The sequence below is a fragment of the Tachyglossus aculeatus genome, chromosome X1 (genome assembly GCF_015852505.1).
Source record: "Tachyglossus aculeatus isolate mTacAcu1 chromosome X1, mTacAcu1.pri, whole genome shotgun sequence".
Taxonomy (NCBI): Eukaryota; Metazoa; Chordata; class Mammalia; order Monotremata; family Tachyglossidae; genus Tachyglossus; species Tachyglossus aculeatus.
In genome coordinates, this window is record NC_052101.1 from 53,019,670 (window position 1) to 53,044,929 (window position 25,260).

General features: G+C 47.6%; 1 protein-coding gene across 2 annotated transcripts; it reads left to right on the forward strand.

The window, feature by feature from the left end:
• The first annotated feature begins 1,040 nt into the window (after window positions 1–1,040).
• MYOT (myotilin) lies at window positions 1,041–23,294 on the forward strand. 2 transcript variants are annotated; one of them, XM_038772808.1, is made up of 10 exons: window positions 1,041–1,106; window positions 4,239–4,736; window positions 13,281–13,455; window positions 14,305–14,409; window positions 17,729–17,778; window positions 18,603–18,735; window positions 19,569–19,776; window positions 20,598–20,763; window positions 22,410–22,543; window positions 22,672–23,294. In XM_038772808.1, exons 2-10 carry the CDS (start codon window positions 4,393–4,395, stop codon window positions 22,842–22,844), a joined length of 1,488 nt encoding a protein of 495 aa, XP_038628736.1. In that variant the 5' UTR covers window positions 1,041–1,106; window positions 4,239–4,392; the 3' UTR covers window positions 22,845–23,294. The 2 variants fall into 2 exon arrangements, with proteins under 2 accessions (XP_038628736.1, XP_038628737.1); XM_038772809.1 differs by having other exon boundaries at window positions 17,732–17,778.
• The last annotated feature ends 1,966 nt before the right edge of the window (window positions 23,295–25,260 follow it).

A 25,260-nucleotide genomic window follows, 5' to 3' on the forward strand; every position in this document is an offset into this window, starting at 1 on the left:
CTTAGAGAAGCAGCGTGGCTCAGTGGAAAGAGCAAGGGCTTTGGAGTCAGAGGTCAAGGGTTCAAATCCCGGCTCCACCGATTGTCAGCTGTGTGACTTTGGGCAAGTCACTTCACTTCTCTGTGCCTCAGTTCCCTCATCTGTAAAATGGGGATTAAGACTGTGAGCCCCCCGTGGGACAACCTGATCACCTTAGAACAGTGCTTTGCACATAGTAAGTGCTTAATAAATGCCATTATTACTTTGTAGATCCAGTATCCTGGTCGGGAAAGAACAAATACTGGGCCCGTTGGGTCTCGTTACTTTGTCAGTGCTTTGTCGTTCAGGAGACGCCCTCCTTCCCCCTTGAAATCTCATTAGCGAAAGCCCCCTCGCAACCTAGGGACGCCCTTGTCTCCTTGGGCTTTGGACTCTGAGCCTCCAAGAGCCGGAAACTCTGCTCCTCTAGCCACAGCTCCCCACTGATTACATTTATATTTTTTGTGTCCATGCCTTTATTTATTCTTAGTGCCTTGTTTCATTTCTCCTTATGTATCTGTCGCCAGTCCCTTCTCCCCACTTCTTTGCTTAGACTGGGAGTCTCCTTTGGTTAAGGAACCATGTCTAATTCCCACCTGTGTATTCCTTCTCAGCACTTAGAACAGTGCTTTGCACACATTAAGAGCATAATGAATATTACTACTACTTCCACCACCACCACCACCCAGCCAGTAGTAAAAGTACCTTGACCTCTGCACTCCAGCCTGGCTGTGGAGTTTTACTTGCATTTAATATCCCTGTCTGCCCTCACTTCCTGAACCTCCAGGCACTCCGGTGCTTGTACTTCACGAATCGAGTAGTGGGATGAGGAAAGGACTGTCTAGTGTGCTCTTTTCAACACTAGCCAAGTCATCAGCAATGTTGAATTGAGATTGTGGACTCTTATTTTGACATGGTCGCATAGGTAGAGGGACAAGCAAGCACATCGGATGTCATTCTGTTTGGCAGCTGATAAAAGTCACCCGTCTTATAATACTAGCTCCAATCTGGGATGGTTAGTTTGTGAGAGGGACTCTCCCTTTCCCTGAATAGCAGCTAAACCCGAGTGACATTCTCTGGAGCTGCAGGTATGTCCCTCTTTCTCCCTGTCTTAGTACGGTTTTGTGATTTGTAGGCAAACTTAGACAAAGGCAGAAGTTAGGAAGCTACAAATGCAGGACAGAGACTTGAAGAGAAAGAGACCTCTTTGCTCCATTTGAATGAAAAGGCATTTTCATCACCAGGGGAATAGTGGGGGAGTTTTGTTGGTTTTAAGACCAGATAGTGTTTTTGTTGTTGTTTAAAATCGGAGGTTCTTCTGGAAAAAGGACAGCCTCTGGGTGTCTGGGGAACAGCGAGATGTTCTGCTACAATTATATTTGACCCCCAGACACTCCCTGTATCAACCAGTTGAGTACTGGGTAAGGAAACTTGTACTGGGGGCATTAGTAGAATCATTCCTTCAAAAGAAATGGAGTGCTAAACTTGGAAAAGTACAAAATGGCTGCAAGGTGATTTCTCATTTATCAATTAAGAAGGAACTTTGGAAAATGATCCAGTGACTACCCACCTACTCTGAAAGGAAGGTTTTCAAGCACAGTTGGGAACTTAGAGAGTATCTATTACCTGAAGTTTGTGTTCTCTATCACAGTGCTCTGTCCAGAGTCAGCACTCAGTAAATACCACTGATTAATTATCAATTGATTGCCTTGGGCTCTGCTTTTGGAAAACGGTGTTTACAAATGTAGGCAACAGGGTTTTCTAAAGTATCCCCTTAGACTTTGTATGGCTATTTGAGGGACAGGTAGTAGATTTAATAAGTCTTTCAAAAATGTTTATGTAAAGTAGAAGGAATTTTAAGAAAGCAGCAGTTGCTCGTTGTGCAGGCTAAAACCAAAAAGCTCCAGTGAGTTTGGGCCTCCAAGACCTTGGGTAGAGAAGGAGGAGAACACTGTCGGTTGGTTCCCTGTGCTTAAATATCAGGGATCTCACTGGAGTCCTTCATCTCCTGGGGAGCTGACCGAGCTTTGCTTTCTGCCTGAAATGACTCTCAACGGGGCACCAGGGCTGCCAGTTGGCTTGAAACAGCAAAATCTTTTTTAAAAGATTTAATCATAGGGCCCTATGGATTTCTGCTGGCTTGTCCCTTCCCCACCAGAATTTAACACAGTTTCCAGTAGAAGACACGGTATAAAATTTGCATGTGTGAAATGAGGGTTGAGATGATTTGCAAAAAGTGTTCATTCCCTTTTGCTACGTTTGGTCGGGTTACTGAAATAGTTTCCATTTGTTGATCTTTCCGCAGCCGGCTCAAGCTCAGCCCAAAACCAAATGTTCTTTCTTAAATCGTGGCAGCGTTAGTTTGGTTTGGTTTGACGGAGGCCCCATCACTAACAGGCACATCTTCTCATAGTGATCAACTTGGTGGCTTCGGCGAGGCCGAGAGGCTAATTTCAGGGCACTGGATTATTGGTGTGATGATGCCAGCCTCGAGGATTAGGGAGAAAGCAAGGATGAAATGCTTTAGGTTCTTCTGGCATCTCAGGGGTGAGCAGAGCATGAAGGGCTGGCCTGTGCCCAGGGAGGAAGGAGATTCCACCTCCTTTTTTTATGGCATTTGTTAAGTGCTTACTATATGCCAGGCACTGTTCTAAGTGCTGAGGTAAGTACAAGGTAATCAGGTTGGACACACTCCATATCCCACAGGGGGCTCACAGTCGTTATCCCCATTTTCCAGATGAGGTAACTGAGGCATAGAGAAGTTAAGTGTCTAGCCCGAGGTCACACAGCAGACAAGTGGCAGAGTCAGGACTAGAACCCAGGTCCTTCTGACTCCCAGTCTCGTGCTCTATCCACTAGTCCACGCTACTCCTTCTGCCCCTGAACCCTCCCAGGCCAATGAAACAGCTGTCTCAATCCAGGCTGATAGTCACTCTAAGGCTGTAACGCTGCCTGCTGCCTGATAAAACCCAACTCTTGATTTTGAGAAATCACTTCTTTGGGAGGCTGGCTTAATTTCAAAGTTTGGTAAAAACCTTTCTGCCATGCATCTCATGGACAAAGGCTAGGCTAGGGTTGAAATGCATCTTTAGCATTTCTTCCCAAAGAATTCAAGGGGCAAAAGGGACAAGGAGGGATCGTGAACCTTACAATAATAATATGGCCTTTGTTAAGCGCCTACTATGTGACAAGCACTCTACAAAGCACTAAGGTAGATATGAGATCATTAGATTGGACACAGTCCCTGTCCCTCAAGGGGCTCACATTCTAAGGGGGAGGGAAAATAGGTATTTCAAACCCATTTTGTGGATGAGGAAACTGGGGCCCAAAGAAGTTAAGGGACTTGCCTAAGGTCACGCAGCAGGCAAGTGGCAGAGCAAGACTAGAACCCATGTCCCCTGACTCCCAGACCTGTACTCGTATTCCCCGGCAAATCACCTGTTTGAGTGATCAGAACTCTCCTTGTCCCCATAGGCTTTCTTAAGGAGAATGAGAAGGATAAGGATTTCCTCTTAGGTTTGCAGGGAGGAAGAACCACTGTTTTTGAAATGAATGTCTTACAAGTAGGAATTTTTTTAATTGGTGAGGCAAATTATCATACAGCTCTTGGGGCTGATTGAAACCTCAAAATCAATCCATCACTGGAGTCTACTGAAAACCTTCTACGGGCAGAGCTCTGTAATAAGCATTTGGGAGTGCCCAATAGAGGTAAAAGGCACCATCCCTGCCATCAGAGAATTTACAATCTAATGGGAGAGTGATGGACACATGCCAGTAGCAATGCCATAACTGCTGATAGCAGAAACATGGCAGTATCACTAGATGAATTACTAAGAGTAAGTTCACGTATGCTGAGAACACAGAAAAAGTGCAAAGACTCTCACCAGCCCCATCATCAGGGGCTAGCCTCACCTAGCCTCATCTCATGTCTCTACTAAAGATGATTTCTAAGCTGCTGAGACTGTCTCCTGTTTTTAAGGTGTTCAGGGAGGTGAGTCTCCATTCCTGGGTCTATCCATGGGGTTTATTAAATGCTGATTGTATGCCACACACTGTGCTAATCACTGAAGCAGATCATCAGGTCTTCAGTCCCATACGGGACTCACAATCTCTGTCTCACTTTACATCCATGAACCCTTGAAGATGTTCAGGAAGCATTGCTGGCATCAAAAACAATCCTAGCGTCCTCTAATCCCCATAATGATTTTCTTGTTTTGAAGGGGTGCTGCTCTTCAAGAGAGACCTTCTCCACCTGCCTGGTCTTGTGACCCTAGCCCAGAGAGGCAGCAAAACCTTTCTTCTGATCCCCAGTGGCTCCTGTCCCGGGACCCATCTCCTCCACGTGTGTACAATACCAGCCCTCCGGTCGCCTCCATGTATCAACCAAGCGTGTTCAACTATGAACGTCCCAAGCACTTCCTCCACTCTCAGAACACGTGTGGAACCAGGGCAGGGACAGAAACATCTACATTGCCCTCCAACCCAACCAAACAGTCTTCCATTTTAATCCAGCCTCGACAGTGCACCGAGCAAAGGTTTTCTTCCTCATCGTCGGTGAGCTCGCGGATAACAGTGTCTTCATCCACTTTTCCTACTGCTGCACAACAGCCCGGACAGCGAGTCTCAACCTCATTTAGCCAGTCTCCGGCAGGCTTCCTCAGCTCCATACTGCCATCCCAGCCTGACAGTAGCAAAGGTCCTTCGGCTGCAGAACCCAAGTAAGTGTCACAATAATAAAAACAATATTATTATTATTGTTAGTAACAATAATTGTTGTAACAATAACAATTGTGGTATTTTTTAAGCAGTTACTATGTGCCAAACACTGTACTAAGCACTGGGTCCCACATGGGACATACAGTAAGTAGGAAGGAGAATATGTATTGAATCCCCATTTTGCAGATGAGGTAACTGAAGCACTGAGAAGTTAAGTGACTTGCCCAAGGTCATACAGCAGGTAAGTACTGGAGCCAGGATTAGAATCCAGGTCCTCTGACTCCCAGGCCCTTGCACTTTCCACTAGACCACACTGCTTCCCTGGCCTAGTGGAAAGAGCCCTCTAGACTGTAAGCTCGTTGTGAATATGATCGTTTGATTGACTGACTGACTGAAGAATGAGCATCTCCATTTAAAATCAATCAGGTACTTTTGAGGTGTCGAGCTGAGAATGTATCTGGTAATGAGTTTCTCCAGGTGCCAAAAGAACTCTGCTCTGCTCGTTGGTCTGTAAAAATAGAGCCAGTTCTCATCTGCCTGGGGCCCCACGGGCCAGACTGCATGCACAGAAAGGCAGACTGGGGGCGTGATCACCCTGAGGCGGGCGGATTCCCCAGATGATCCCTCATTCAGGCAGGTCTGGATCAGCACTAGGATTTGGTGAGCATCATATACAGTGCCTCACATCAGGTAGCCTGAAGGCCCTCCTGGGATCACCCAGGCCATGGACCCCTCCGTGCCCCCAAGCTCATCATTAAGGATCATTCCGACTCCCCAGCGAGTCCCATATGGGTCTCTCACCAAAGCAGAAATCAATAATCATGTCAGTGGAGACCGTGATCATCTTGTCCCTCCTCCTGCCTCCAACCCCAGTTAAAGCCAACTCCACCCCAACCAGTTCCTTCTCTTGACCAGTGACCTTGAGATTCCATGTAGACTCTATAATCCTCCTTGGAAATGTTGGCCAGACTCTCCCAGCACTCCCCACCAGGATGTCTTTCCTCATGACAGATTTGAAATGCTCTTCCTGTCTCTAAGCCCCTCTCCTCTTGTTCTGCCCTCTGTGGCAGTAGAGGCCAGCCAGTATCACTCTCCAGATGATTTCCTTCCATGTGAGCGGAAGCTATCGATACTCTCCTCTCAGTTTTCTTTTACTCCCTGGGTAAAATTCTTCCCGCACTGTCCAATTGTTAACCTATTTACAATAGAGGCTTTCTCCAAAATTCTAATGACCCTGCGGTGTGACTAGGGCTGCCTCGTCGTGATATTTGGGGAAAGTTGTGGGGAGAGATGCTAAAATTGAGTTAAAGTTTCTTTTCGGCACCACCCATGGCTGTCAGTCAGGTCTAAATCCAGCAACCCTCTGATCAGTGCTAGCACGAACTGGTACCCCACGTCCCAAACCGGCTGATGAGAACCTGATACATCGCTGTTGGGCTTTTTTTACCCTTGGCCCCAGTCCTTGATGCTTTGTAAAGTTTCAAGCTATTGGCTTTCTGATCTCTGCCCCGGCAAGGTGCTTGGAGACGCCCTGTCTGAGTTGGGTCAGGTGGTCCCCAAGTCTCCACCCCACCCAATTTTCCCAGTGCCCACCCTCCACATGCCTCCCTGTGGTGACTCCTACAATCCATTTACAGAGAATACCATGCTTGCCTCTGGAGATTAATTGGGGAGGAGTGAGAGGGAGGGAGTGGCTCTGGCAACCCGGAACAAGTGACGCTAGTTGACAAAGTTCAAAGAATCCAGCGTGGCTGTGCTTTGGAGTGGATTGCGATCCAAACTTCATCAAGAGATGCCAAAATTTATCTAAGTCCATTAGTGTTCCAGGAGGAGACTATAAGAATAATGCCAATTACTAATTATGGTATTTGCTAAGTACTTACTGTGTGTCAAACACTGTTCTAAGCCTTAGGGCAGGTACATGTTAATCAGGTTGGACACAATTCCTGTCCCACATGGGGCTCCCAGTCTAAGTAGGAGGGAGAACAGGTATTTTATCCCCATTTTACAGTGGAGGAAACTGAGGCTCGGAGAAGTTAAGTGACTTGCCCAGGGTTACACAGCAGTCACGTGACGGAGCTGGGATCCAACATCTCGTCTCTTACTGAGATGTTTTATTTAGATGGATCATTTCAATTAGTAATTATCCAGGGGGAGATGGCGGGGGAGAGGGAGGGCAAGGACCCAGCCCCGTGGGGATCAGGTTGAAGAGGACTGGTCCTGCTGGGACACGGGGGAGAGCCGACATGGAGCTCAAAACCCACCTCCATTGGCCTTACTGACCGTGCCACAGCCGGTGTGCCCTCCATCACCCCTTCCTCCTCCTACCCTGCAAGGGTAGGCTCCCTCAGCATTTCAGAGCTGGCCAGCTCCCTCTCTACAACTTAGTCCCAGTGCCAGCAAGCAAATCAATAGTATTGACCAGGTGCCTAAGTGCAGAACACCAACCTGAGCGGCTGGAAGAGGAAAACATATGTATTAGCAATAATGGCATTTATTAAGGAATTGCTATGTACCAGGCACCATGCTAAGTGCTGGGGTTGATGTAAGATCATCAGATGGGACCCAGTTCCTGTCCCACAAGGGGCTTCCAATCCGAGAGGAAGGGAGAGCAGCTCTCACCCCCATTTGTCAAATGAGGAAGCTGAGGCCCAGCGAGATTAAATGATTTGCCCAAGGTAAAATAGCAAGCCAAGGATAGAGCTGGGACAAGAATCCAGGTCTCTGGACTTCCAGCCCTGTGCTCTTTTCAATAGGCCAAGCTGCAGGAGACACAAGGAGGCCACAGTCAAATGAGATAAAGTAAGGCTGGCAAACTCCCTTGTGGGCAAACATCGGAGATGGAGGATGGGAGCTTCCTGTAGTGTGGCTTCTCCTCTGGAATGCCCGACAATATTCTCATTTGCCATGATTTGAGCCTCCTTGCAGCTGAGCACCAGGATCCCAGTGGATTCCGGCTGTTCCAAGGAGTACCTAAGGAGGCGGGTGGCCAGGCAGGCCAGCCCAGGGGCTGTGACTGACTCTACCACCTATTCCAACATGATAGCCAGCAGCCCCAGGGATTGGGGGTGATGGGTAGAAAATGCTCCATTCTACTCCACGAGCTGTTCCAACACTATCGCAAGCACTAAGAAGTTGAAGATTCAAGTTCTAGCAGGAGAGATGTATCGAGGAGGATTTGGAAAAATCCTAAAACACCAGAGGATTATCTAGTGACAACTTTGGCCACCCGGGTCCTTTCCCCTTTGTGATACTGCAAGGCTCTGTGCATGATCATTCTGCTTTCTTAATGATCATGCAGGTGACTAAAAGTCCCTTGGCTCATTGCTCAAAGCAGGCTGTAGAAAGCCAGGTCACTGGGGAGGCCTTAGAGCGGGAACACCCACTTAGCTCTTCCAATTGGCCAGGAAGAACAAGCCTTGGGTTTACAGGCTTACACTGAAAGGAGCTACAGTGGAGGAAGACCCAGCCCAAGGTAAACTTGGGAATGAAAGTCCCTCCCAGTCTTCTACTACTACTACTACTGCAAATAATAATAATAACAATAATAATAATAATACAGAACAGGCATTTAATCTCCATTTGAAAGATGAGAAAGCTGAGGCACAGAGTAGTTAAGTGACTTGGCCAAGGTCACACAACAGGCAAGTGGCGGAGTTGGGATTAGACCCATGCTCCCAGGCCCTGCTGCTTCCGTTAGGCCAGGCTGCTTCACATCCCCTGCCCTACTCCCCAGCCCCAGCTTTGAAATACCTTCAGGGGCATCCTAGGGAGAAATGACCAAATCTGTGCTGCTTACTGACCCCCATCCTTTCCTCCCTCTTCCACCCTTTTGTTTTGCTCAACAAGGCCTCCCTCCCCACTCCAGGACTTTTGACTTGGTGGACAGAGCACAGGCCCATGAATCTGAAGGACCTGGGTTCTAATCCCAGCTCCACCACATGTTTTCTGTGTGACCTTGGGCAAGTCACTTCACTTCTCTGGGCCTCAGTTACCTCATCTGGAAAATGGGGGTTAAGACTGTGGGACAGGGACTGTCCAACTCAATTACCTTGTATCTACCCCAGTGCTTAGTACAGTGCCTGGCACATAGTAAGTGCTTAACAAATATCGCAATTATTATTATGATTATTATTATCCATATGCACCCTTTTTTTGGCTTTTGACTTGGCTAGAAATGTTCAGTGATCAAAAAATTTGTCCTTTAGAATTCCTCCATTTTGCAGGGTAAAGATGCCAAGTCGAAACTGAAAATTACATTGAAAATAAGTAGAAGCCTTCGGGGGTGAGAAAATAAAACAGAAGGGCAGAGTGTGAATTTTAGTACATCCCCTGAAACTACCAGACTTTTTAGTTAATGAGATTTCTCCCAACAAAGTTCCATCTAGGTGCATGAGGACTAAACATTCATAGTGGTTTAATTATTCAGATTAAACAAACAACAAAACAAAACCCCAAACACCTATCACCTGAAGTATCTAGATGATTCAGGCTACACTGTATTTTGGGGGTCTAAACTACATGAGGACTGTGCATGTACAGGTACAGCCACGGTGGTCTTCTACTACGCTGTTGTCACCCAAGTCCCTCATGGCATATCGTGCCCTCTGTAGGAACACGACTGGCCTGGAAGAGAAAGTGTGAGTAACGTTGGGCAAACCACGAGCACTAAAACCAATGCCCTCATGCAACTTCTTGGTCCTGACGTCTTTGTGACAGGATCACGGATTGTCTGTGGTTCTCTGGGGGAGACTCCATCATCACCATCACCATCACCCTTTGGGCTAAGCCAGCCTGTTCTGCCAAATTCTGTTGCTCTCACATTTCTCAACCATCCTCGAGACTCTCTGGACACCCCGGTCTCACCCCCGTGTAACTGTGGCTCTTCTATCTTTCCACTACTTCTGGCATTGTGTTTTTCTGATTTCCAAAAACAGATTTCATTTCATAAAATGATCTCATTGGGGCCCATCTTCCAGAGAATGGGAGGAGACAATCCGTGGGCATTAGTATTCCTCCCCATTTTGAATGGTAATGCTTGCCTTTTGCACACGGAGAGATGTGTGACAATGCAGTATGTGAACAGAATAGGAAGTGGCAAGATCAGTTTGATTCTTGTCTGCAATTTCCTCTGACTTTTAGAATATCATATTGATACTTTATACTCTTCAAGGCTTGTATAGGTGCTAAAAAAAACAACCAAAACACTCCCCAGACAGAAAAACCTAAAGCCGGTCAGGTTGATGGCAATTTGAGATCTAGGGAGAGAGGAAATGGCTTTCTTCCCTGACAATCTGAAATCTATCTGCTTTAAAGGAGACTGGGATTGCTTCTGGGCTCCTACCTCTCAACATATTGGGTCCTCCAATGTTTTTCACACATGTTTCTGTGTGTGTGTGTGTGTGTGTGTGTGTGTGTGTGTGTGTGTAGTTAGCTAGATAGAGCTATCTTTCCTCATTTTTGGAGATGACACCAGTGCTGGAGAGATCCTATCCATGTGAGTGAGTGGGACTGGAAAGTAAAATTTACCAGGTGTGGTCCTCTGGTGGAGTACCCATTTATGCTGACCAGATTTGAAAGGTCATGCAAAACTCTCCATTCTGTAAATCTGACTGACTGTTTCTGTTTGAGACAACCTCCTAATTGTTTTCCTCCCATTCCTGTGGTCCCAAACAGATTCATTTCTCAGCGCTGTGTGTCCTGTCTGGGTCATCTGCTTTGGGCAGCTGGGCCCTCAGGAAACATAAGAACACAATTGAATGAAGGGTAGACTTCATCTCCCCATACTGGCTGAATCCATCGGCAGGGCTGGGGGGAGAGAGTGGGAGGATAGAGATGGATATTTGGGGAGGATTTTTCCAAGAGAAATATCCATCCTTGATCTGAATTGGCATAGAGGCCTGGTGACAAACTTTTCAAGAAAATCTCTGAGAGGAAAAGAGGGATGGTCTCAGAAACAGGAACCCTGGTTCCAGCGTCCAAGACCTCTAGGATCCCTGACCACCCTCTTGAATGCCTGAGTGATAGAGAATACCCTGGCTTTTCTCAAGCCACAATGACCCCCCAACTCCACTATGTTACCACCACAGAGTCAGGCCCTGGAGTCCAGTCAGTTGGGCAGGGAAATTGATGGGGGAGAGGGAGGGGAGCACAATAGGGTGTCCAGCCCCAACCTCCAGAAAACTGCAGACAATGAGTAGATTCTAGCCCCATCAGGATGTAGGGAAACTCCTGCCTCAAAAAGTGCTGTCTCCACAGCCCCTAGAACATCAGACAGACATCTCTAGTCATCTCTGGAAACTTGGATTTGGGACTGCTGCTCTCAAATGAAAGTTGGATTTGTTTCATTTCAACCTGGCCCAATATGACCTTGTTGGGTTGTTCCAGACATCATCAATTTACACTCTGAGTCAGATGTCCCAGTGCTGAAATCACCTCCAGAAATCATAGATTTGTCCTCCTGCTCTGAGGGAAAAAGTATCTTGAAGCCTGTCCTTGGGGGCTGCTGGGAAAATTGGCTGCTGGAAAATTGGTGGCTTAAGCCTGGTCCTCCCTCCCATCCTAGACAGGGCACCCCAGCACTTGGTCATGCCAGGGAAAGGGGTGTCACGTGTAGCTCTACTGATTCACATTCTACATTTATTTATTACTTTATTCTTAAAGGCCCCCAGGACAGGAGAGTCAATAACTTCTTTTGCAGCCATTCCAGAATTTTACAGCCTCAGCAGTCAGAATTCCTCTCACCTTCTTCCTTCTGCAATCCAAGCCTATTTCCTCTTGCCCTGCCCTTTGAGGGTCTGGAAAACAGCTGGTGATTGTCCATCACCCAACATCCTTCAGGAATGTTCTGAGCCATCTGATACTTTCCCTATGAATGCTTGCTGCCTGACAGAGGTCAATGAAAAAATTGTGGAGTTCTTGTTTTCCCCAGTGTTCCCTCCTCTCCCCACCATTTAGTTCTTCTGGTCCCCTCATTTTTCCTCCCCTCTCCTATTCCTCCCATCTTTCTGTCCTCCCATCTCTTCCCTCTTTCTCACCCTTCCCGGTCTTCCCCCATCTCCTCCTCTCTCTTATTTCCAGTTCCCTACTGGGTCCCATTTTGCTCCCTTCCTTTTCTAATCTCCCCCTCCTTCCCTTTCCTTTTTCTCAGTCAGTGGTATTTATTGGGTGCTTACTGGGTGTAGAGCACTGTACTAAGCACTTCTCTATCATCTTTCCTCCTTTCTCTGCCTTCTACCTCCCTCCTCTTAGTTTCCCCTTCTCCCTTTCCTCCAAACCCTTTCATTGAGCATTGATTGCACTCCAATCTCCCTCTACCTCTTCCCTTTTCTTCCTCATCCCCTTCCTGTTTCCCTCTTTCTGCTTGTGCCCCGCACACCTCCCTCTGTGCTGTGTGCACCCCTCCCCTCCCTACTGCTTCCCCCAACCCCCTGACCCTCCCATACCTGCCTCTGGGCCCAGCTGCTGCAGCTCCCACTTCAGGAGTAGAGGGTTTCCGTCCTTACTTTGCTCTGCTGCCGGAATCAGTTTTCTGAAGAAAACATTTAGTCCACATCTCTCCACTCCTCAAGAACCTCCAGTGGTTACCCATCCACCTCTGCCTCAAACGGAAACTCCTTACAATTGGTTTTAAAGCACTCAATCAGCCTGTCCAGACCAACCCGACACAGCTCCCTTAACGCCAGCTTTCTCACTGTGTCCCCAATCTCATCTATCTCACAGATTCTCTTTCCTTCATCCTTCCTCTGGCCTCTGATACCCTCTCCCTCCACATACACCGGACCACCACCTCTCCACCTTCAGAGACTTATTAAAATCGCATCTTCTCCAAGAGGCCCTCCCCAATTAGGCCTTCTTTTCCCCAATTCCCTCGCCCTTCTGTGTCACCTATGCCCTTGGATCTGTACACTTTAAGCACTTGATCTTCACTCCACCCTCATCTCCACAGCACTTAATTGATTTTAATGTCTGCCTCCCCCTCTAGTCTGTAAGTTCCTGGTAGGCAGGGAACATGTCTACCAACTCTATTGTGGTATACTCTCCCCAGTGCTTAGTACAGTATTCTGCACATTATGAGTGCTTAATAAGTACCATTGATTAATTGATTCATTCACTCACTTCCTCCTACTCTCACTCCAGAATCCAGCACCAACAACCAAAAGCCTGGGAGACTGGCAGAGGTAATGGCACATTGAGTGTTGCCATGGGGAAAAGCAACCAGCTCCCCAGCCCTTCATGGGCTGTACCTCCAACTGGGGGCTCAGAGTATGCACCCCCAGCAGCCAGGAGGAAAGAGAAGTTGCCACCCCTCTAGCCTCGGGTCCCTCAGTGGGCAGCTCTACAGTGGTGTAAGCTGATCAACTGGGTGTGTCCAGATGATGAGACAGACGCGTAATGGTTACTGATAGGGAGCTGTCCCTACATCCTAAGCTCATTCCTTCTCATCAGAGGATTTGCAATCTAGTATGAATTCTGGGTGGCTGTTGAGGCATGTAGCAATTGGCCTGACCCAGTGGCCTCCCTCCTTTCTTCTCTCCCAACCTCAGTTACCGACAGTCAATGCCCAGCCAAGCTGGAAATCCTAAACCGGTGCAAATTGGGAATGCCAAGCCCATCCCAAAGATTCCTGATCATGAAATACAAGGATCCAAAGAGGCTCTGATTCAAGACTTGGAAAGGAAACTGCGCTGCAAGGACAGCCTCCTCCACAACGGGAACCAGGTGAGTGAAATCACTAATTATTCAGCTAAATGTGCTCAAGTGAGCACCTCATTCATACCCCAAATACTGGAAATTTCTAAAGCCACACTACTTTGGCCTCACCCAACCTGTGAAGGGTAGAAAAGTGCCAGCAGAGGAAGCATTGTATCCCTACTCTGCATTTTCTCCTCACACAATTCTTTTGGATTTTACAAAGGAGTTTCGTGAGTAGAACCAATGTGGGAGGATGAGGCTCTGGGACATGAAAACAAATCCACGTTGTCCTAATATAAGAAAGAAAGATGGCCTACCCAATCCCTTTGTGATGATGTTTATAAAGCTGGATAAGTTAGGGATTATGGACCTCGAGTCCCAGCTGTCCTGGCGCAGGGGAAGTTTGGGCCCTTGTAAACTCACCAAGGGTCCCTCTGAGGGGAGAAATATCCACTCCTTTGTGCCTCCACAGTGTCTGAATCTCAGGTCCCCCGTCACCTTTCCCTTCTCTCCGCTGGTGCCAGTAGGGGCAGGAAATGGGGCAAGATGTCTGCAGGACCTAGAGGTCACTCTGTCAGCTGGAGAGTCTGCATAAGGCAAGGAGGAGGAGCACAGTGGCAGCTACATAAAACACCTTGTAGAGACATTTTATTTCTTTATTTTTTATGGTATTTGTTAAGTGCTTACTATGTACAAGGCACTGTATTAAGCACTGGACATCTCTCTGCACCAAACCCATGAAGCAAAACTCTCCCAAGAGTTCTAATGTGAGGCGCTGGCTTATCGCGTGGCCTTGGTAAATCTGGGATGTTTGATCTGCCGTCCTTAAGCTTTTGAAAGACCAGTAAGGCACTGACAACTCTCATGTGTTTGAAGCGCCTGACATATGAGGAGAAGATGGCTCGCAGACTGCTTGGACCCCAGAACGCTGCCGCTGTGTTGGACACTCAAAATGACCATGAAGCACAGGACTCTTCTCAGGTAAATGGGGCTACCTTTAAACTACAGGCTGGAGGAAGCAATAGAGTGTAAAGATATGGCCATCAGTGCTGTGGGGGCTGAGGAGTGACTCAAGGAAGATAGAAGGGCAGATGTAGCAACTGTGGGGGGGGGATAGTGTGGCCTAGTGGCAAGAACCTAGGCCTGAGAGTCAGGAGACCTGAGTTCTAATCCGGGCTCCACCATTTGTCTGCTCTGTGACCTTGGGCAAGTCACTTCACTTCTCTGTGCCTCAACTTCCTATGTCAATGGACATTCATTCATTCAATCATATTTATGAAGCTTAGACCCTGTGGGCCAGGGACCATGTCCAACCTAATTAGCTTGTTTCTACCCTAGTGCTTAAGTAAAGTGTTTGGAATATAGTAAGAACTTGACAAGTACCATAATTATTAATGATTATGAGGGCACTGGGAAATCCACTCCCAGAACTCACAAACCTTGGCTAATTTGCTGTTTGATCGCAACAAACCCCCATTTAGAGCCTTCATCTCTAGGAAGGAAGATGTTGGCTTCATGTTCTATCCTTTTCCTGATTTGTCTTGAGATGTAAAATTTGCCGGAACTCTCAGCTCCGGCTTTCACTGCCTCCCCCTCCCCCGTGGAGATGAGGCCTTATGTTGCCGACTTGTACTTCCCAAGCGCTTAGTACAGTGCTCTGCACACACTAAGCACTCAATAAATACGATTGAATGATGAATGAATGAATGAATGAGGAAAGAAGGTAAACTAAAGAGAGGGACACATCACAAGAGATCCTGAACTGTAAATGTTCTCCAACTTGACTAATGTAGAGAAGAGAGCACTTGTCCAGAAAGCTGCTTTTTATTATTATGGTATTTTTGATCCACTGGTGCCCAGGGATATACTTTTCAGAGGGCTTTTTTGTTTGAAATTCTAGCTCAAACAGTGACTGGATGGTGGATGAGCATTCGGTCCCAGGGAGGATTAGCATTGGTTGAGTGGCAGGAGGTTCTCCAGCAATGGCTGGCCAGTTTGGGTTTAACACATCCTTTTCATCCCTGAAAGAATGAGCCACAGAACTGTCTGTTAATTATCCATCAATCGAAGGTATTCACTGAGCATTTACTGTGCGGAGCACTGAACTCAAAAATCTCCAGTGGCTACGAATCAATCTGCGCATCAGGCAGAAACTCCTCAACCTCGGCTTCAAGGCTCTCCATCACCTCGCCCTCTCCTACCTCACCTCCCTTCTCTCCTTCTACAGCCCATCCCGCACCCTCCGCTCCTCTGCCGCTAATCTCCTCACCGTGCCTCGTTCTCGCCTGTCCCGCCATCGACCCCCGGCCCACGTCATCCCCCGGGCCTGGAATGCCCTCCCTCTGCCCATCTGCCAAACTAGCTCTCTCCCTCCCTTCAAGGCCCTACTGAGAGCTCACCTCCTCCAGGAGGCCTTCCCAAACTGAGCCCCTTCCTTCCTTTCCCCCTCGTCCCCCTCTCCATCCCCCCATCTTACCTCCTTCCCTTCCCCGCAGCACCTGTATATATGTATATATGTCTGTACATATTTATTACTCTATTTATTTTACTTGTACATATCTATTCTATTTATTTTATTTTGTTAGTATGTTTGGTTTTGTTCTCTGTCTTCCCCTTTTAGACTGTGAGCCCACTGTTGGGTAGGGACTGTCTCTATATGTTGCCAACTTGTACTTCCCAAGCGCTTAGTACAGTGCTCTGCACACAGTAAGTGCTCAATAAATACAATTGATTGATTGATTGAACTAATCTCTTGGGAGAATACACTAGGTTAAGAGTAGAATGAGAGAAATTAACCCTCTCCTCATTCCTGAGGCTTCCTCCTCCCATCTTCTCTCAAAAATACCCAGGTTTTGGAATCCCCAGGGATGCAGGGGAGAGAACAGGGGCCTCTGAGCAGTGCCTCACACTTTAATTCTCCTGAGTCCTGGATGTGGGTACTGTTTCTGTTGGCTTGGCAGGATTTCAGGGATTTCTCCTGAGTGGGCAGAGGGTAGCCTAGCCTAGCCTTGGGCAGAGCAGGCCACCAGGGCCTGAGATGAGCAGAGCAATCCCATGGCTAGCCCATGGGCCAGGTCACTTTTGATTTTTTTTTTCAGGATTCCAATCTGCATAAGGGGGAATGAATGACACTAGGACTCTTTTTATAACAGAGACAGCTTTGGGGGTTGGTTGGGATCCTGACTAGGACATTGGAGCAGGGTACACTGACTATCCCTGGTGTCGTGAGACTGAGGGCCTCAAGTCCATAGGGTCCAGTACAATTTGAGGGGAAGGACGTAGTAAGTGAATGGTAGTTTCGGAATGCTCGCCTGTCCTAAGTGGGGAATATCAGCATGAGGCTCGAGTGCCTTGACTAAGGCTCTCAAATATTTTCCAGCATAACACGAGGTCATCACTGCTGGGGCCATTTTTAAGCAGTGGGCTGAAAACAGTTCTTCTGCTGCCAGCACAAATGATGCCATTTCTATTCCTGCTGTCCTGGAGGACATGCTGTCCCTCGTTCCCAATTCGGATATATCTGGGAGCTGACTACCTTTTTCAGGAAATGAACCTCAGCAACGTGCAAGGCAATCGATTTGGAATCAGGCTAATCCTCCTAAGGGATGAGGTGTTTCCCTCGGCCATTGTGACTTCTTAGCAGATTTTTTAGGCATTCACATGCTCTGCTTAAGAACTTTGAAAGGAGACTTAGTCAATCAATCAATTGTATTTATTGAGCACTTACTGAGTGCAGGGCACTCTACTAAGCACTTGGGAGAGAACAACAGGCATGTTCCTAGCCCACAAGGAGCTTGCAGTTTCCAGAGGGAGAGAGTCATTAAAGTCAAGGATGGATATCTACGTACTGCTGTGGGGCTGAGGGTAGGGTGAATAAAGGGTACTAATCCAAGTGTGAGGGTGACTTGCACCCTCGCAGAAGGGAGAGGGAGTACGGAAAATGAGGGCTTTGTCGGAGAAGGCCTCTTGGAGGAGATGTGATTTTAATAATACTTTGAAGGTATGGAGAGTGGTGAACTGTCGGAGATGAAGGGGGAGGGAGTCCCAGGCCAGAGGCAAGATGTGGGTGAGGGGTCACTGGTGAGATAGACGAGATCAAGGTACAGTGACTAGTTTGGTGTTAGAGGAGCAAAAATGCAAATTCAATCTCATAGAGCTGACTCTGGGCCTCCCAACCTCGTGAGCACCTGGCATCGGCCTCCGAAACAGCAGAAAGTTCATTTTGAACCTGATGCCTCAGGTCCGCTCCACTTGGAGTGCCGCATAAGGTGATAACGTTGCCCTTCATTTTGTTTCCAAGCAGCCCAACTCAGAAAATGTGAGACTGCGGGTCCCATCGCCTCAAGTAAGGTAATGTCCGGGGAACGGTAAGGATGTGCCGTTTCCGACTTGGTACCAAAGTCGGGAACTAGACCAAGTGCCCAAATCTGGAACAAGCGTTTCGTCAAAGAGCAAATGGAGCGATGGTGAGGGTGGTAACCACTTACTCAATATTTTTAGGCCTGAAGCTGTTAAAAAGTGGCATTGTGGTGGTTTTGGTCCACACTGATATAGCGACCCACTTTGGTCCTGCGTGCAGTGCAGGCGCTGTATTCCAGAAGACCTTCAAGTTTCTGAAAACCTGCATTGTGGTGCTCCCACCGGGCTCACACCACAGCCCCTCGTGAGGGTCATTTCTTCTGACCCAGCACCGGGCCCAACCCAGGCAGGCGAGCACTGTTGGAAAGGACATTCCCTCATTTGGCAATGACGGTCTAGCCCAAACAATGTAATGAAAACAGTCGTGGGGGGTGGAATCGACTGCATTAAATGACATTCTTTTAACAATGAAACATGTGATTTGTGTACGCAACACTGCCTGCCCACCTCACGGAAGTGGAGAAAAATGCAGGAAACTATCAGACTGCTCACTGCTACAAGTCCCACTCCTGACCTATAAAACATAGACCAAACAGAGTGTCAGCTCTGAGACTCTGAGACACTCCTCCCCTGCAAAATTGCCTGTAAAGGGCCAGGCAATGTGCACAGTGATGTTCAGTCAATGGTATTTAGCGAGTACTTATTGGGTGCAGAGCACTAAGCGCTTGGGAAAGTACAATAGAAGAGACATGGGAGACGCGGTCCCTGTCCACAAAGGAGCTCACAGTCCAATCACTCCATAACATGTCTTGCAGGAGTCGGTCATCTTCACGAGGAGCTGTAAGTGATCAGGATTCCATCCAAGAGAAGTTTTACCCACCACGTTTTGTTCAAGTTCCGGAAAACCTGTTGATTGAAGAGGGAAGATTCTGTAGGATTGACTTTAAGGTAACACAAAAGTTCAAAAACACTGGGGAGCTAAGGGGGAGGGGAGGGAGGGAGACAGCTCATGAAAGTCTGAATTTTTTTGAATATGCCCCATTCTGTATTACTGCAATTGGGAATTCAGGAGACCTTCTTTTCTTATTCATAATAGCACCAAGAATTACCTGAAACTCTTGTCTGCTCTGTCCACCTCACAGCCTCAGCTGCAGATGCTATTAATATCCTCTAGCTCTGAAGCCGAACTACGACAGTTACACAAGAGTGGCTTTAAATAGAGTTGGATTTATCCTTATAATCCTTGTCTTGTTCTTTCGGAAATCCAAGCCACATTTGTAGCAGCAGTGGCATTTATTGAGTGACCACTAGGTTCGACACTCTGTCCTAAGCATTGGGGAAAATGCCACAGAAGCTCAAGGCATGCTTCCAGGCACAAAAGAGCTTATAGTTCTAATAAGGGAGACAGCCTAAAAATATTTACGGATGGAGGAATTGGGACAAATCACTGAAAGCTGTCCTCTGCTGCCTTGGGTGTTTTTCCTTTGTCTCCCACCTGTTCTGTGTGGCGTGTGATTGAGAGAGATCACATTTTCTGGAAAACTTGGAAGCCAATTCCCCACAAAGACGGTAGTTTGGACTTTACTCTCTGGGATAATCAGCTACCTGACCCTCCCACCATTGTATTAAATTTCAAGACCCATGCTTTGCCTTTCTGAATCTCTGTTCTCCTTTGCTCACAAAAGCCCCTCGAGGGCCCTTGATGAGCTAAGCCAGTGGATCATCCCGGAATATGCCTTCAAAGTCTCCCATCTGGGGCCTGTGTGCATTTCGCCCCACAGGTGAGCGGCCTGCCGGCTCCCGATGTGACCTGGTATTTAAACGGAGCTCCGGTTCACTCAGATGATTTTCACAAAATGATAGTGTCCGAGAAAGGGTTCCACTCGCTCATCTTTGAGGTGGTCAGAGCCTCCGACGCAGGGGCTTACGCCTGTGTTGCTACGAACCGCGCAGGAGAAGCCACCTTTACGGTGCAGCTCGATGTCCTCGGTAAGACCTGGGGCTTCCAGGTAGACACCTGGAAGCGATTTCCATTGCAACCCTCACCCCTGAGCTCGAACCATCTTTAAAGTGGAATTTCAGCCTCTAACTGGCTTCCTTTCCATGAGAAGTTTTTCAGTGCCCCTGGGGAACAGTAACCCAAAGGTGGGGTGAAACGCCTTATTTTCCATTTCTCCTCCTTTCTATGGCCACCTTCCAAACTGGTCTTCAGTGTACTCTTCGATGCACTGGGAAACTGGGGTGGGTTTTAGAAGTCTCCACTCATGCGTTGCCTTAGGACACAAATGCCACACTGGTCGTGCAGTTATAAAAAAAAAAACCCAGGACTGCCCTTTTACTGCAGTTCACTGCTCCTGGATAGAAAACTCTGAGGGAGTAGAGAGGTTTGCTTCTTGTTGATGTCCTTTAGACCAATCAATGGTATTTTTACTGAGTGCTTACTGTGTGCAGAGCACTGTACTAAGTGCTCGGGAGAGTACAGTAAAACAGAGTTGGTAGATCTGCTCGGGATACGTGCATTCGAGAATGCAGGATGAATGGCTGACTTCTACGTCAACCCTCCTCCAGTTTACCTTTGAAGATAGTGCAGGCATTTCCTTCCAGGTGAAGTCACATGGGGGAACTGAGAGGCTTCCATGGCCCGGGGTTCGTTGGTTCTGTTCCCTAAGCCTTGGACTCAATACCCAATTGAAACATGCTTCCAAATTGGGGCCCAGTCATTTCTCCCCGGACTTTGTTCTTAACACTTGGATTGAGTTTCCTTCACCACATCTGTTGTCCCTCTTCAACATTTTTTCCTTTCAACTTAGCCAAAGAGCACAGGAGGGCACCCATATTTATCTTCAAACCACAAAGCAAAAAGGTCTATGAGGGAGAATCCGTGAAACTCGAATGCCAGATCTCGGCCACCCCTCCACCAAAGCTTTTTTGGAAAAGAAACAACGAAATGGTTCAGTTCAACACCGACCGGATAAGGTATCTCGAATATTTCTGGAAGGAGTCATCGCCTCCCTTTTGAAATTGGAGATGAGTAGCTTATTTTCAACTGGACTACTCAAAGATGTTTTTGGAATGAGGACCTAAATTTTACTCAACTGGAAAACTCACTTTTAGTATTTTGTGATTCCCCCGCCCCCGCCACCCCCTCCCCCACCTTGCCGATAGCTGGGTTTTCAATGGATAGAGCATGGGTGTGTTTAATTCTCCAGTTGGCGTGATCAGTAGTCAATCAGGGGAACGAGTCAGTTTCTTCCTTCCTTCCTTCAGCCATGGCTGATACAAAGAACAACACTCTCCCACTCTTCTAAACCCTGTGTAAATCTTTGCTTTTGGCCTGGTTGTGAGAAGTTTGGGAAGCAGCGTGGCCTAGTGGAAAAAAGCAGGGACTGGGAGTCAGAGGACCTGGGTTCTAATCCCAGCTACACCACTTGCCTGCTTGTGACCTTGGACAGATCACTTCACTTTTCTGTGCCTCAGAAAAGTTTCTGTGCCTCAGTTTCCTCAACTTTAAAATGGGAATTTGATTCCTGTGCTCATCTCACTCATACTGTGATCCCCATGTGCAACATGGACTGTGTCCGACCCGATTCACTGGTATCTATCCCAGTGCTTAGAACAGTGCTTGACACATAGTAAGCGCTTAACAAATACCATAGGAAAAAAAGGGAGAGTGACAAGCATTCTGCCTGACCTTCTGACCAGGAAATCTTGCCAATGCTGGGATTACAGGTTGGAAGCGAGGGCTGAGGCCACAGGCTGTGGCTTCGCTCAAAGCCTAGGCCTGACTTCTGTCAGAGACAGGGCCATAACATGAGAGGTCACCCCAGGACTGAGCCTTGAGGACATTTCCTTGCAAGTCTTTTCAAGACTAAGAATGTGATTATCAGCCCAAAGTACCCTTTGCACTTTGACAGTGCATGCTTGCATTAATTTTTCCATTTTTTTCCCATTTAATCCCTCCTTCTTTTGGGTAGGAAGCATGGGGGCAGGGAGAAATTGTGGTGGTCAAAAAACACCTGATGAAAACCAGGGAAATGGGACATTTAAGTCGAAAATGATCTCAGGGTGAGAAGAAATCTGTGCTAGAAATACTTGGGAACCCCGAAGGCTTCCTGGAACTTGGAGCCAGATGATCCTCTCCAGTCTACCTGGAGCTTTTTTGGCCCACTGCCTGGCCTGGTGAGAAGCAGTGTGGTCTAGTGGGCCTGAGAGTCAGAGGACCTGGCTCTGCCACTTGCTTGCTGTGTGATCTTGGGCAAATGACTTCACTTCTCTGTACCTCAGTTTCTTCATCTGTAAAATGGGAATTCGATCCCTGCTCTCCCTCCCCCTTTAGACTGTGAGTCCCACTTGGAGCAGGGCCTGTGTCCGACCTGATTATCTTGATTCTACCCAAGTGCTTGGCAGAGGGTAAGCATTTAACAAAAAGCATGATTATTACTGTTAATACCACAGATAAAATGGACGCAATGCAGTGGCTGTGAGCAAGCGGCACACGAGGCTCACAGTTCCCTTGTGCTCTTGAGACACTGGGGTGCTCACCTCTGCTACGTGCACCCCAGAATACTGGACAAGAATTTACAGAAATGGAACTTTTAAATTTCTTCTAATGCTTCTTTCAGTTTGTATCATGACAACTCTGGACGAATCACCCTACTGATTAAAGATGTGACCAAGAAAGATGCTGGATGGTACACCGTGTCTGCAGTTAACGAGGCAGGAGTGACAACGTGCAACACACGACTGGATGTGGCAGGTAAGTACGTCCTCTCTCTATCCCCAATGGAGAAATGTAACCAAGCAGGTTTCATAGAAAGCATACAACCCCAATCCTTATGTGGCTTTGGGAGACTTGGGACTTATCTTTCAACTGGTCTGTTTCAGCCATTCCAAACCAAACTCTTCCAAACCCTAAGCAACTCAGAGTCCGCCCAACGTTCAGCAAATACTTAGCACTCAATGGGAGAGGCCTGGATGTGAAGCAAGCGTTTAACCCTGAGGGAGAATTCCAGCGCCTGGCTGCTCAGTCTGGACTTTATGAAAGTGAAGAGCTGTAACAGAGGACCCCAACCAGCTGCTGGGAACCCTAGGCCACAGCGTGCTCACATCCGATCTTTGAATGAACCCATAGGTGCCGTGAACAGATTTTTGCTTCTACTAGGCAACCTCATCCTACTGTATGTAATGGTGTTTCTAATATGACTTGCACACACTATCTGCTCAGTTTATCATGACTAAATCTGTTTGTATGGGTTTGGGATTGTAGACAGCTGCTCTGAAATATGATCATTTGACCCGCTCACCCACAAAAACCTGACACATGCTGAATATTAAGTGGTTAAAAAAAACTCTAGGGCTGGTTGTGAGTCTATTTTATTTGTAATGCTTTCCAAACACTGTCACCTTCTGTAACAGTACTGTTTTGTGCAGGAATACCAGAATGGTATAGAATATCGGAATGTTCCAGGAGTTTTAAGTCAAAAGTAAATAAAGCTTTAAATATCCATTAAGGGCTCTGACTATACCTCCTTGCTATATCTCGGAAATGTTCGGCCTTTGGAATAAAGCATCTGGTCAGTTGTGTTTTAAGCATTTCTTGGCAATGCCAAGGGGAACCAGGGGGCTGAAATGGTGTCAGGTTTTACTGCCCCAAGGACATTAATAGCATCAGAATATTTGAGAGCCCAGCAACAGGATTCTCTGTGCTTGCCACTCTCCCTCCATGCCTTCCACCCTCCTTTCTTGACTGCCTCCCATAGTTCTACCTACTTCAGTAAGAGCCCCCCACCCCCCTACTAAGAGTATCACAGTATCCTGGCCAGAATGTGGCGAGGTGGTTTTCAAATCCGAGGGTGGGGGGGAGGGGGGAGAGAGAGAGAGAGAGACAGAGACAGAGACAGAGAGAGAGAGACAGAGAGAAAACACAGAGAAAGGGCTGGAGGTGGGGGAAGTGTTGTCTTGCTTAAATCCTGGCTCTGGCCAGGAACGCCCTCCCTCTTCATATCCGACAGACAATTAATCTCCCCCCTTCAAAACCTTATTGAAGGCAAACTCCTCCAAGAGGCCATCCCTAAGCTCTCATTTCCTCTTCTCCCGCTTTCTTCTGCATCACCTTGATTTGCTCCCTTTATTCACCCCCTCAGCACTTATGTGTATGTATCATACTTTATTTATATTGTCTGCCTCCCCCTCTAGACTGTGGGCAGGGAATGTGCCTACCAACTCTGTTATATTGTACTTTCCCAAGTGCTTACTACAGTGCTCGGCACACAGAAGGCACTAAATAAATATAATTGATTGAGGGGAAGAGAGAGAGAAAAAGGGAAGAATTTGGGAAAGAGGCGGGTGCTCGATTGCTGCAATAGCCCTAGAAATGCTTGCTGCTGCCCGAGGGTGTCCACTGAGGACACTCGGGAACCTCAGACAAACCCCTTCGCCAAGCCAGATATAGCTACTTGCGTAATATAGGTAATTGAACATGATGCCATAGCATCGTGATGTGAGAAGCAGTGTGGCCTAATGGAAAAAGCACAGGCCTGGGAGTCAGAAGACCTGGGTTCTAATCCCAGCTCTGACACCTATCTGCTGGGTGATCTTGGGCAAGTCATTTCACTTCTCAGTGCCTCAGTTTTCTCATCTGTAAAATGACTTGTTCTTTAGATCGTGAGCCCCGTGTGGGACTGGATTGCCTTGTATCTCCTCCAGTTCTTAGTAGAGTACACAGCGCATAGTAAAAGTTTAACAAATATCACAATTCTTTATTATTATAAATACTATTATTATTAAAACTAAAGTACCTTGAGGATGTCACCAGGGGGACCCCCTGGCTTTCCCCACTGGATCCAGAGCCACCGAATTCTCTCCCAGGTCACCGAGACTGAGTGGCAGGGGTCAAGGGGGGCAGAGGTTAAATGCTTAAAATAAAAATCCCAGACAGAAGGGCGGCCGGTGCCAAATCTATACTGGACAGAAGACAGAGCAGCAGAAAAGTGGACTATCCGTTATCAAGTCGGACTAATGGCTACCTTATTTCCAACCTAGTTCACTCTAGTGGATAGCGCTGGACTCGGAAACCGGCTACTCATCCAGTTTCGAAGTTGAGCAGTCTCCTGAAGGAGAGTAGATGGCCTGCCCTTTCCTAGATTGCTGCCGCTCAATCCTTCCTTCTCTTTTTTCATCCCTTGTCAATTTGGGGCCGTTTTGCTTTTATCTGCATATCATAATAAAGGCATTCGTCACGACCACGCTGGTCCGTCTGTGAAAATAACCGAAGTAGCTTTGTCTGCTTGCTGCTGCTGCTGCTGCCGCCGACCCCCGCCGCTCCCAATGGGCATTTATGGGGCGTTCGCTGCTGGCCGGTGGTTTCCACCGTCCAGCTCTCCGGCCGCAGCCCCGGCCCGCCTTTCCCATTCCCGGCCCCCTCCTGCGGGCCGCGCGCGCTGCTAGGGCCAACGCGGGCCTAGCGCGCGCGGC